This window comes from Homarus americanus, unplaced genomic scaffold (genome assembly GCF_018991925.1).
Source record: "Homarus americanus isolate GMGI-L3 unplaced genomic scaffold, GMGI_Hamer_2.0 scaffold28968, whole genome shotgun sequence".
Taxonomy (NCBI): Eukaryota; Metazoa; Arthropoda; class Malacostraca; order Decapoda; family Nephropidae; genus Homarus; species Homarus americanus.
The window spans coordinates 177,501-190,000 of NW_024713470.1; the positions used below are offsets into that span (position 1 = coordinate 177,501).

At 42.5% G+C, this 12,500-nt stretch overlaps 1 protein-coding gene across 1 annotated transcript in view; it reads left to right on the forward strand.

Annotated features, from left to right (window-relative positions):
- LOC121872152 (5-hydroxytryptamine receptor-like) overlaps positions 1–12,500 on the forward strand; it is a 114,421-nt gene that overhangs the window by 96,199 nt on the left and 5,722 nt on the right. The window contains exon 3 of the mRNA XM_042374833.1: positions 8,823–8,956. Coding sequence (XP_042230767.1) covers positions 8,823–8,956 — 134 coding nt within the window. The remainder of the gene's footprint in view (positions 1–8,822; positions 8,957–12,500) is intronic.

The window sequence follows — 12,500 nt, forward strand, 5'->3', positions numbered from 1 at the left end:
CAATTGACAGTTCAATTAATTATACTACTCAGTCAACACAGCCGCAGGGGGGAGAAATTCCTTCTCATATTAGCTTGGTGTTACTCCTCTCTCACCCTCCCTCACCCCTCCCTCACCTTTCTCCTCACCTTATCCCTCACCCTCTCCCTCACCCCCTCCCTCAATTCTCTCCCTCACCTCCTCACCCCCCCACCTTATCCTCACCCTCTCCCTCACCTTCCTCACCTCACCTCACCTCACTCCTCTCCTCACCCCCTCCTCACATGTTTGGTATTTCTAGCTTGATATTAGTTGGAGACAACCAGCCACGCTGTCAAGCTTTCTCAAGGTAGCTAAACGAGCCAGTCCAAGCAGAGAGAGAGAGAGGAGAGAGAGAGAGAGAGAGAGAGAGAGAGAGAGAGAGAGAGAGAGAGAGAGAGCGAGAGAGAGAGAGAGAGAGACTACCGCCGCAAAACCCGAGATGGCTTGACTGCAGCCCACCACCACCACCACCCATTTGTAGCCTCGAATGTATAAACTCATTGCAACTATTGCAGCTTTGGCCTCCCAAGTTTTCTCGTTGCAGAAGAAAGTGTAAAAGTTGAACAAAGTGAAAATGGATCCTTAAAACTCTTGACGGGGTGAAAGTGAGTTAGAGAAAGTGAGAAAGTGAGAAAGAAAGAGAGAGACAGACCTATGCTTGTGTATGGTGTGGTTAAGTTAGGTGAGGTTAGTATGTTGTCTGTAGTGTGGACTTTGTAGAGAAGAAATAAAATATACTTTAGTTTACGGTTAAATGAGTTTATAGTTCTTTCGTTTTCTTTGGTTTTATATAACTTTTTATGATGAGACTTTATTTGATTTATTTAATAGTTATTGTCTTTACTTCTGACCACCCCTTCCCCACCACCACATACCCCCTCCCTCCCCCTCCCCCTTCCCCACCACTACATACCCCTCCCTCCTCCTTCCCCACTCACCACATACCCTCCCTCCCCACTCACCACATACCTCCTCCTCCTTCCCCACCACATACCTCCTCCTCTCCTTCCCCACCACCACATCTCTTCCCAATCACCATATACATACCCCCATCACCTCCTCCTCCTCCTTCCACCACCTTTCCTACCACTCTCTCCTACCACCCCTCCACCTCACCCCACCCCCCCGTCTGGTACAGTGGGTCATAGTGGTCATAACAGACCCTAATGAGACTTAATCAAATCCCACATTTAATCAATAAGATTCATCATACCCATTAGTGGGTTTAAGGGGTCATTAGGACTGTAGCTCATTAGTATTGGTACCACACACACACACACACACACACACACACACACACACACACACACACACACACACACATATATATAAGTAGTAGCTGTTGGTATCTGGACCTTGATCTGAGTTAGAGTACCTCCTCCCTCCTCCTTCCTCTCTCTCCTTTCCCTCCTCCTCCTCCTTCCTCCCTCCCTCCCTCCCTCCCTCCCTCCTCCTAATAAATTTCTGTTGTGTTATGATGGAAAAATAGAAATAAAAACCCAAAATAGCCAAAAAAAAAATAGCAGGACTGAATAGAGGGGATGAGAGATTGACTGTCCTTAATTAAATCTGCAATAGAGAACGTGTCAGTGCAACGTTGTAATTAGTGAAAGATAAATGATGGGAAATATAAGGATAATTGAAGGGGGGAAATGAAAAATCATTGAAACACTAGAAATGAAGAAGACTTGATGAGAGATGAGAGGAAGATGGAGTAAGGAGGAATATTCATTTATCAGGTTAGTGTGTTTATTATCGTCTGTTCTTCTGTTCTTTTTCTTCCTCATTTACTTCCTCTTCTTTCTCCTTCCTCCTCATTATCCTCCTTTTTCTCCTCCCTTTCCTCTATACCATCCTCCTCTTTCTATTTCCCAATTTTCCCCTGTTTCTCCTCCACCTCTTCCCCATTCCCTTCTTTCTCTTCCTCCTCATTCTCCTCTCCTCCTCCTCCTCTCCTCCACATCCTCTCCTCCTCTTCTTCTCTTCCTCCTCCTCCTACGTTCAATAATCACCCCCTCTACTTATTGCATTATCCCCACCAATCACCAAACACTATGTAAATGAATATATCATCCAACCCTTCCTTAATTCCTTTCTTCTCCCTTCTTCGTGTCGTTTATCAGATATTCCTATAATTATTGCATTATCCGCACCATCTCCCACATTCGCGAAAGACGAGACAAATTCAACTAAGATTTTTTGTTTCTCTTTTATCACTTTTCAATTATTTATCCCTTTTATTCCTCTCTCTTACACTTCTTGTTAAACACTATACTATATCTATCTCCACTATACCACCATATAATCCTCTATAACACTATATCACCCGTAACTATATCATCGACTATAACACTCTCTTACCCACAACTCTATATGGTCTATAATGGCCTATAATCCCTGGCTGTGGATGGGTCAAGTTGCCCTTAGATCACGCCCCCAGGGAACTGCTGGAGCTGGAGGTCGTAACCCGGGGTCAAAGGTCATAAAATGGTGCCTTAGAGGTCATAAAATGGCGGCAGGTCGAGACACTTAGATAGATCACCAACTGGAGGAGGGGGGGGGGGAAGAGGGGGAGAGGAGAGGGAGAAAGATGGGAAGGGGAGAGATGGAAGAGAGGGGTAGAGAGGGCGAAGGGGGAGTACGTGAAACAAACTTAATATAACCATTATGTATATATATCTAATTCATCAAGCCAATTCATGGTTAATTAAGAATATAGTTTGACAAAAAATATCTCGTTAATTAATAAAGTTTTAATTCTCATACCTGGAGATTAATCTTTGTGGTATGTAGATTGTGGTTATGACTAGAAGACATTTACAGCATATCTATGGACCAAAAAATCGCGTGTTTAATACACACACACACACACACACACACACACACACACACACACCACATCTCAGGACCCTAATATAACACATTATATGGTCTCTGTAATGTTTCTTGGCCAACAAATGTTTTCTCAGACCACCCAATACAGAAAAGATCACAGTCTAATCTTAAAGTTTGGTAATATGACCCCTGACCCCTGACCCTTGACCCCTGACCCCTGATCTCTGTAACCATAACCTCTAACTTATCTCAGGGGAAAGACAATAATCTTCTGGGAATGATAAGAGATAAGGCTTTCAGCTTTTAGAAGGATACAGCTTACGTATGTATGTATGTATGTATGTATGTATGTATGTATGTATGTATGTATCGGTTCTTCACCTGTTGGTAATTAATGAGAGTCCTAAATTTACCTGAGCCAGACACACCTGTTGTTACTCTCTATTGTCTCTCTCTCTCTCTCTCTCTTTGGCCATGGAGTAAACCTAGTTCAATAATCCTTTACTTTATGTTATGAAGGCGGTAATAAACTTAATTAAAACTGTCGGCGGCAGAATGATGATGATGACAACAACAATAATAATAATAATAATAATAATAATAATAATAATAATAATAATAATAATAATAATAACAATAATAATAATAATAATAATAACAACAGTAAACAACAAGACAAACAAATCAAAACAAATAAAATAAACAAGTATACAAACCATAAAAATCAGATAACGATAAAAAAAAAATAAATAACAATTAAAAAATACCAATATATTAAAAACTCTGGCTAAAACACAAGAGAAAATCCCATCATAACTTAACAAGGGGGGGGAGGGATTTATTGGCCCAGTAAAATAGTGGTTATTAAGAGATGGGATTTATTTCTCGCGTTAATCTGGACCTGGGGTATTTATCAACCACCAGGGAGAGATAAGAGACTCTCTCTCTCTCTCTCTCTCTCTCTCTCTCTCTCTCTCTCTTGGTGGGTTAAGCTGTCACTTAGTTCAGCTTAACAGTTTTAAATCCTCCAAATTCTCTCGCTGTATTTTCTTATTAAATTGATAAGTTCCCAAATAATTAATTTCCCAAAGCAAGTTTATTTACCCAGACAGTAATGTAAACAGGGTAGGGTAGGGTAGGGTAGGGTAGGGTAGGGTAGGTAGGGTAGGGTAGGGAAGGAAAACTGTTGACGAGGCTAAGAGGTGAATCTGGAGGTGTGTTATCCTGGCCTCCATGAACAAAACGGGGAGCCTAGGAGACTTTCGGCGAGGAGGAGACTGTGGAGATCATAGCTTTAGGTAAGAGGAGATGGATGGTTAGGTTAGGTTAGGTTAGGTTAGGTTAGGTTAGGTTAAGACCCCGAGTGTCATACCTGAGCGGGAGATACAGGTGAACTCATTACCACCTTCAGGAGAGACTACATAACACACCTCATCCTAGAGAGCCTTATCGTCCCTTCCTGTGTGGCGCTAATGCAGTCTGTTGTGTCGTGGGTTTAGGTGAGAGAGAGAGAGAGAGTGGTGGTGTGAGTGCTGGAGAGGCTTAGACAAGTTAGAGTATAAGCCAAAGTTTTCCTTCCTTCCCTCTCTTCCTCTCTTCCTTCCTTCCCATTTCCCTTCTTATATCCCCCCCCCCCCACACCCCCCACCCACCCCCTTCCTCCTCCTCTCCTCCCTCTCTCCCTCCTACCCCTCCCTTCCTCCCTCCCTCCCCCTCTCTCTCCACCTCCCACAGTCCCCCTTACCCCCACTGATGCAATAAGGAGAGACAATATTTCACTAACACCTGTTCTGGCTACGACCAAGGCTCCAGAATCCAAAATATTCCTCACGATCAATACCCAACTACTTAACCTAACCTAACCTAACCTAACCTAACCCAACTACTTAACCTAACCTAACCTAACCTAACCTAACCTAACCTAACCTAACCTAACCTAACCTAACCTAACCTAACTTAACCTACCTGGCTGACTGGAGGTGAAACACGTAAATAAACAAAAAAACACCATTAAAATTACACCAATACTTTTAAGCTATTAAGAGACGACCACTTAACACCACTTAACACCACTTAACACCAATTAACACCACTTAACACCACTTAACACCACTTAACACCACTTAACACCACTTAACACCACTTAACACCACTTAACACCACTTAACACCACTTTGGAGACAAAACTCTTCATTTTTTTGTGGTTTTAATATACAACTGTGTGTTTGTGTGTATAAATCAACCCGCTTAAACGTATTCTTACACCCACGCGTACACGAAATATCCATCTGACGAACACATGTGGATATGGACGAAGGACTGGATAATATTACATTAAGACACGAATTAAGTGGATATATGAGTAAAAAACCACATCAAAAAGTGGATCATTTATGAGGATACGAGGAGGAACAGTCACTCACACAAGACAGGTATAAGATGAACATTGGTGAACATTTATGAGTTTAATTACACCTTTATAACTAGAGGCTTGAGAGTGTGTTCAACTGAGTCACTTCACCTACGATACAGTTATAGTTTATTGAAGGTTCATGGGTTAAATTTCCTCTTATAGTATCTCTTATCTTGTCCTGTTATCTTTTCTCCTCTTATCTTTCCTCTTATCTTTACTCTTATCTTTACTCTTATCTTCCCTGTTATCTTTCCTCTTAGCTGGCTGGTGTTTGAAGGTCTCTTAACTGGCTCCATTAACTAAAGCACAAAGTTTATTTCCTCATTGATTCTGGTGTTAAAGGCTCATGGGGAGGGGCTTAAAGTGTGTGTGTGTGTGTGTGTGTGTGTGTGTGTGTGTGTGTGTGTGTTGTGTGTGTGTGTGTGTGTGTGAGTAAGAAAATTTACAATGAAAAAAATATAAATAAAATCAATAAAGCAAAACAAACACTAAACACACCTATACGAATGACGTCATACCAAACAATACAACAACACAAATTACAAAACAAAAACAAACAAACACTTTTAGCCACAATAAACTTTTTTTGTGTGTGTGGACTGACATTGAATTAATTAAAAATGATATAAAGTTACTCAGGCTGTTAACACGTAAATAATGTCACTTTAAACCCGTGTTGACATACAAATATTGAATAATTATATATGTTATATATTTATTCCTTTCTTTTCTCTTTATTTATTTTAGTTCTTCTATATTTCTGTTTCTTTTCATTCATTATTTCCATCTCTCCTTTATTTCTTTCATTTTCTTTTTACTCTCTTTTTCCCAATCTTTCTCAGTTTCTCTGCCCTTTCTTTCGCCCATTATTTCTCTCTCTCTCTCTCTCTCTCTCTCTCCACCCAAATCTTCTTACAGCCATTTCAATTGTCTCTCGGATTTAATCTTTTCCACAACTTCTCCATCAATTATTCTCTCCTACGTCTGTGTCCCCTTTCACTCAATTATTTCTCGGATCCTTCTGTCCTGCATAACGATTATAAAGAGGGAGAGATAGACCCTCTTTAAATTATAGAGAGGGAGAGTTTGAACCACTATTTTACCTGACCTAACCTAACCTAACCAAACCTAACCTAACCTAAATAATAGCTTCACCTAGTGCTTGTGTTTCGACTGACAATCCCCACATTTCACCAGAGCTCGCGGCCTTGTACCAGAAAGCTAAAGCAACTTCTCAAAGTCTAGACAGGTGGAGGTTAGGTGGAGGTTGGGTGGAGGGTTGGGTGGAGGGTTGGGTGGAGGTTAGGTGGAGGCTGAGTTTGTCCTTGGAGGGACAGGGTGAAGATATTGGTAATCCGTGCAGGGTGGTGGGGAGGTGTGAGGGGGGGGACTGGGTGGGAGAGACTGTAGGTGGGGGATACTAAGGGGTGGGTGAGACTGGGTGAGAGGTAAACACAACGACACCAGTCTATCAAACACACAGTCCACTCACCGAGAACAATACTTAACTGTAGAACAAAAAGGGGTCAATTATCCTAACACCCGGGCTACACCTGGACCCATCGATACTCTGTCCGGACATCCTGTAACCTGTAACTCTCCCTGACAAACTTCTCCTGCCACGGTCTTATAACAAACTGATAAAATGACTAAGGTGAAACGTAAAGAGTGACAGTTTCTGTATGTGTGTGTGTGTGTGTGTGTGTGTGTGTGTGTGTGTGTGTGTGTGTGTAAAAAGGGAAAATTTACTTATTATTTGTCCATCACCCCTCCCTCACTGCGGGCACTGAAGAGTTGGATTATTTTTCCTTGATTGTATCTTTAGACGTGTTGAAGTTTGTGATTCGTTAACCATTTAAGATTTATTTCTAACACCTGTATGTGTAGGAGGATAATACCTGAAATGGGACGACCTACTCTCAACAGGAGAAATAAATGACTTATATCCCTTCAACGGTCAAAGGTCATGATGTGTGTTAAGAATTTTATCTCTTACTACTACCTTCATAGGTATAATTTAATGAGATATACTACAGGTGTGACAGGTAAGACACTATATATATATATAATTAATTGACCAAAAGATTATTATTATTATTGGGTGTGATGACGTATGTTAGGTTATGACCACGACAGCCTACCACGAACACTATAAACCTTTCAATAACTTCTGGTACAACTTTCCTCACGTCTACTTTCCTCAGTGGCGGTAGAGGGAAGGTATTTGCATGCAACATTTAACACTTAGGTTCAATATAACTAAACCCACCTTAAACCCGCCTTAAACTCGCCTTAAACCCACCTTAAACCCGCCTTAAACCCACCTTAAACCCACCTTAAACCCACCTTAAACCCGCTTCTTCTTATGCATCATGTATTGTACCTCGTTCTGACAGAGTTCATGACGACCTACAGCTTCACTATAGACAGGACATGTGTATTGAAGTGTTATTATTATTGTTATTATTACTGTTGTTGATATTGTGGGTGTTGTTGTTGCTGTTGTGTTTATTTATATGTATGTACTCTTATCCTATTGCCATTAACACACACACACACACACACACACACACACACACACACACACACACACACACACACACACACACACACACACACACACACAAAAATATATAAACTGTCACACTCTATAACATGGATTAAATTTTCTTTCGCTTTTCAACTCTTTTTTACTCTTTCTTTCTTTTCTTTCTTTTTTTTCCTTCCTCTCGTGCAGTACACATCTGTTGGAGTTACTGAATTGTTTTTATTTTTAATTGAATTTGTGTTTGAGTGTTTTGAAATGTCTGAATTTTAGGAGTATTCTCTCTCTCTCTCTCTCTCTCTCTCTCTCTCTCTCTCTCTAACACGCTATGTTTCTCTCTTCCTAACACCTGTATCACCACTCTAACACCTGTATCACCCCATCTAACACCTGTATTACCCATCTAACACCTGTATCACCATCTAACACCTGTATCACCCCATCTAACACCTGTATCACCATCTAACACCTGTATCACCCCATCTAACACCTGTATCACCCCATCTAACACCTGTATCACCCATCTAACACCTGTATCACCCCATTTAACACCATACCCATCTAACACCTGTATCACCCCATCTAACACCTGCATCACCATCTAACACCTGTATCACCCTCAACAAACTCCCATCCAACACCTGTATCATCCCATCTAACACCTGTATCACCCATCTAACACCTGTATCACCCATCTAACACCTGCATCACCATCTAACACCTGTATCACCCCATCTAACACCTGCATCACCCCATCTAACACCTGTATCACCCATCTACCTACACCTGTATCACCCACCTCACACCTGTATCACCCCATCTAACACCTGTATCACCCCACCTAACACCTGTATCACCCCATCTAACACCTGTATCACCCCATCTAACACCTGTATCACCCCATCTAACACCTGCATCACCATCTAACACCTGCATCACCATCTAACACCTGTATCACCCCATCTAACACCTGCATCACCATCTAACACCTGTATTTTGGTCTTCTAGGTAATGTGTTTGTGATCGCCGCCATCCTGCTAGAGAGGAACCTGCAGTCAGTCGCCAACTACCTCATTCTCAGCCTCGCCGTCGCCGACCTCCTAGTGGCTGCCCTTGTCATGCCCTTAGGAGCTGTCTATGAGGTAAGGGCGCTAGGGGTCAGTTTAAGGGTGAGGTGGAGTGGGTTAAGGGGCATTTAAGGGGTGTGGAAGGGGAAGTATTTTGGGGTATTGTTTAAGGGGTGTGGAAAGGGGAGGATTTTTGGATATTCAAAGGATATAGAAGGGAAATATATAAGAAGTGTGGAAGGGAGGTCTAAGGGGAGGCAAGGGAGAAGGAGGAGGGAATATTAAGGGAGAGTTAATGGTTATAAAGATTAAGGAGCTTTGATGCCACTTGGAGCAATCTAAGGGGTTTGTGATAAAGGGGAGTTAAAGTGATGTAAGGGAAGGAAGGGATGATAGAGAAGGAGAGAAGCGGAAAGGGAAGGGAGGGTAGTGATGGGTTTAGTGAAGTGTGTGAGAGGGAGAGAGACCTCATACCCCTAAAACACACACACCCACATCCTACTTCTCTATCCCCCCCCCCACACACACACCCATACACACCCCACACACCCATACATTCTCATATACACACACACACACATCAAAATAAGTTATCAATAACACTATGTCACCATACATTACCGTTATTACTTGCCCCTCGATCCGTAAAAACATCTGACTGAATTTATACGTGGCTTCCAGTTTTCTCCCAGTTCACGGCGTCATATATATATATATATATATATATATATATATATATATATATATATATATATATATATATATATATATATATATATATATATATATATATATATATATATATATATTATTTGAATGACCTGAGGAACTACTAATTGAATGAATAATAAAGGTTAAAGGTTAAAAAATGTGTGTGTGTGTGTGTGTGTGTGTGTGTGTGTGTGTGTGTGTGTGTGTGAGGATGGGTGTAATGTAACTGCTCCTTAAAGATGATGTTATTTACTGTACGGAAGAGAGAGATGAAAGTGAAGAGAAGAAGAGGAAGAAGAAGGGAAGAAGAAGGAAGAAGAAGGGAAGAGGTAAAGGGAAAAGGGAAGAGAAGACGAGGGTAAAAGTGGACAGAGAGAGAGAGAGAGAGAGAGAGAGAGAGAGAGAGAGAGAGGGGGGGGAAGAACTGCATTAAATTTATATAAGTAACTTAACACAATGTCTCACGTATTTACCCGAGTCTTGTAAGAAAAATATTTGAGAGAGGATTTCCGGGAATTTTATAAGTATTTCCTGTCCACTCTTTTAAGTAACTTAGAAAAAAGAATTGTTAGCCGATGTTATAAATTACTTGGAAAAATTTGTTAGCCAATCTTACGAGGGCGTTACTTTGCTCTCCCGATAACAGAATGTGTCAGAAATTGCCCTCGGTGGAACGTAAGGTGGAAATAGTGCCCAGGCCAACCTACCTACATCCAGTTTATGTAATGGAGAGGTGGATACTCAAAGATAGAGATGGATGGAAGGAAAGTAGTGGTAGTGGTGGTTGTGGTGGTGGTGGTGGTTGTGGTGGTGGCGGTGGTGGTAGTGGGTGGTGGTGGTGGTGGTGGGTGGTGGTGGTGGTGGTGGTGGTGTGGTGGTGGTGGTAGTGGTGGTGGTGACAGGTGGTGACAGTGGTGGTAGTAGTGTAGTGGTGGTGGAGGTGTGGTGGTAGTGGTGGTGACGCTGGTAGTAGTGGTGGTGGTGGTGGTGGTGGTAGTGGTAGTGGTGGTGGTGGTGGTAGTGGTGGTGTGGTGGTGGTAGTAGTGGTGGTGGTGGTGGTAGATGGTAGTAGTGGTGGTGGTGGTAGTAGTGGTGGTGGTGGTGGTAGTAGTGGTGGTGGGTGGTGGTGGTGATGGTAGTAGTGGTGGTGGTGGTAGTAGTAGTGGTGGTGGTGGTGGTGGTGATGGTAGTAGTGGTGGTGGTGGTAGTGGTGGTGGTGGTGGTGGTAGTAGTGGTAGGTTTTCATTATTGGTTTGTACAATTTGTCTGTCTGTCTTTCACACACACACACACACACACACACACACACACACACACACACACACACACATACATACACACACATACACACACACACACACACACACACACGCTTCCACTTTTTTCACCTCCCTCCCTCCAACTCTACCTCCCTCTCTCCCTCTCTCCTCCCTCTCTCTCTCCCTCACTACCTTTGTCTCTCTCCCACTCACGCCTATCCCCATAAAATTTGCATATAAGAACATTGACGAGAACTTATACACGAAAGAAGAATAAAGAGAAAAAAATAAAGAAAGTGTCTGAGAGAATAATGAGGAGAGGAGATGAGATGATGATGGGAGGAGGAAGAGTGAAGAGGAAGAACAACAGAGGCGGGAGAATGAGGAAGAGGGGGAGGAGGAAGAAGAGTGAAGAGGAAGAACAACAGAGGCAGGAGAATGAGGAAGAGGGGGAGGAGGAGGAAGAGTGAAGAGGTGGTGGTAGAAGTCCAAGAGAAGAAGGGATATGAGAATAGGAAAGAGGAGCACAGGAAGAGGAAAATAGAGGAGGAGGAGGAGGAGGAGGAGGGAAGAGAAAAACACTACCCCTTCCTCCCCAACAACCTTCCCTCCCCACCACTCCTTTCTCCCCACCCTCCCCCACCCTCCCCCACCCTCCTTGTCAAGACAAAAGTGAATTGTGGGGGAAGGGAGGGGAAGGGGGGGACATGGAACACAAAAGTGGATGGTGGCCGTGTGTGTGTGTGTGTGTGTGTGTGTGTGTGTGTGTGTGTGTGTGTGTGTGTGTGTGTGTGTGCCTCACCGTGTTCCATGGCTCCAGTTTTGACGTTTCCCAATAACATATATAATAGTTACACACACACACACACACACACACACACACAGTAAATGTCATGGAAGAAGTGATTAAAATACCCCTTTTCCCTAATGGACTTGAGGGTAACATTGGAAACTTTTTTTATTAACCTTCCAGTAGATCTTTCATTACTACACGTCATTTACCTTAAAGTTCGTATCTTGACGTCACTGATGATGTGGGGCCCCCTGATTGGTTTTCAATATTTGAGTATCATGACGTAATTCAAAATTGTAGTCTATGATTGGCTTATGTCATCCAAACACAATGACGCCATTCAGTCTGTAGCCTATGATTGGCTCATGTCATCCAAATACTATGACGCCATTCAGTTTGTAGCCTATAATTGGCTTATGTCATCTAAACACTATGACGTCATTGAGATTGGGGGCTCGTGATTGGATACTATACTCTAATTTTCTGATGTCTGGTATATTCAGAGGTCCTGATTGGTCAGTAGATTTAAACTTCCCCTAAACAAACTTTTCTCCTCAGTGGAAGATGGTCGTATGATCCTCGTAACACACAGGGAAACAACCGATATGGAGAGGTTAGGCTTAGGTTAGGTTAGGTTAGGTTAGGTTAGGTTCATGGAGGCTTCTGTGTTGCTGTGGTGAATGAGGCTGAGGATCTGTGGTCACCGTTAGACACCACAAATTTCATGTCAAGTCTCACAAAGTTTCCTGAGGGAGGATTCACTCCAGTCCATATTGTGTCGTCACGAGCCAACTGCGTCCTGGAGAGTGGCCAAGACTGTCGACAAGTTTGTTTGATGGGGAGGGGGGGTGGGGAG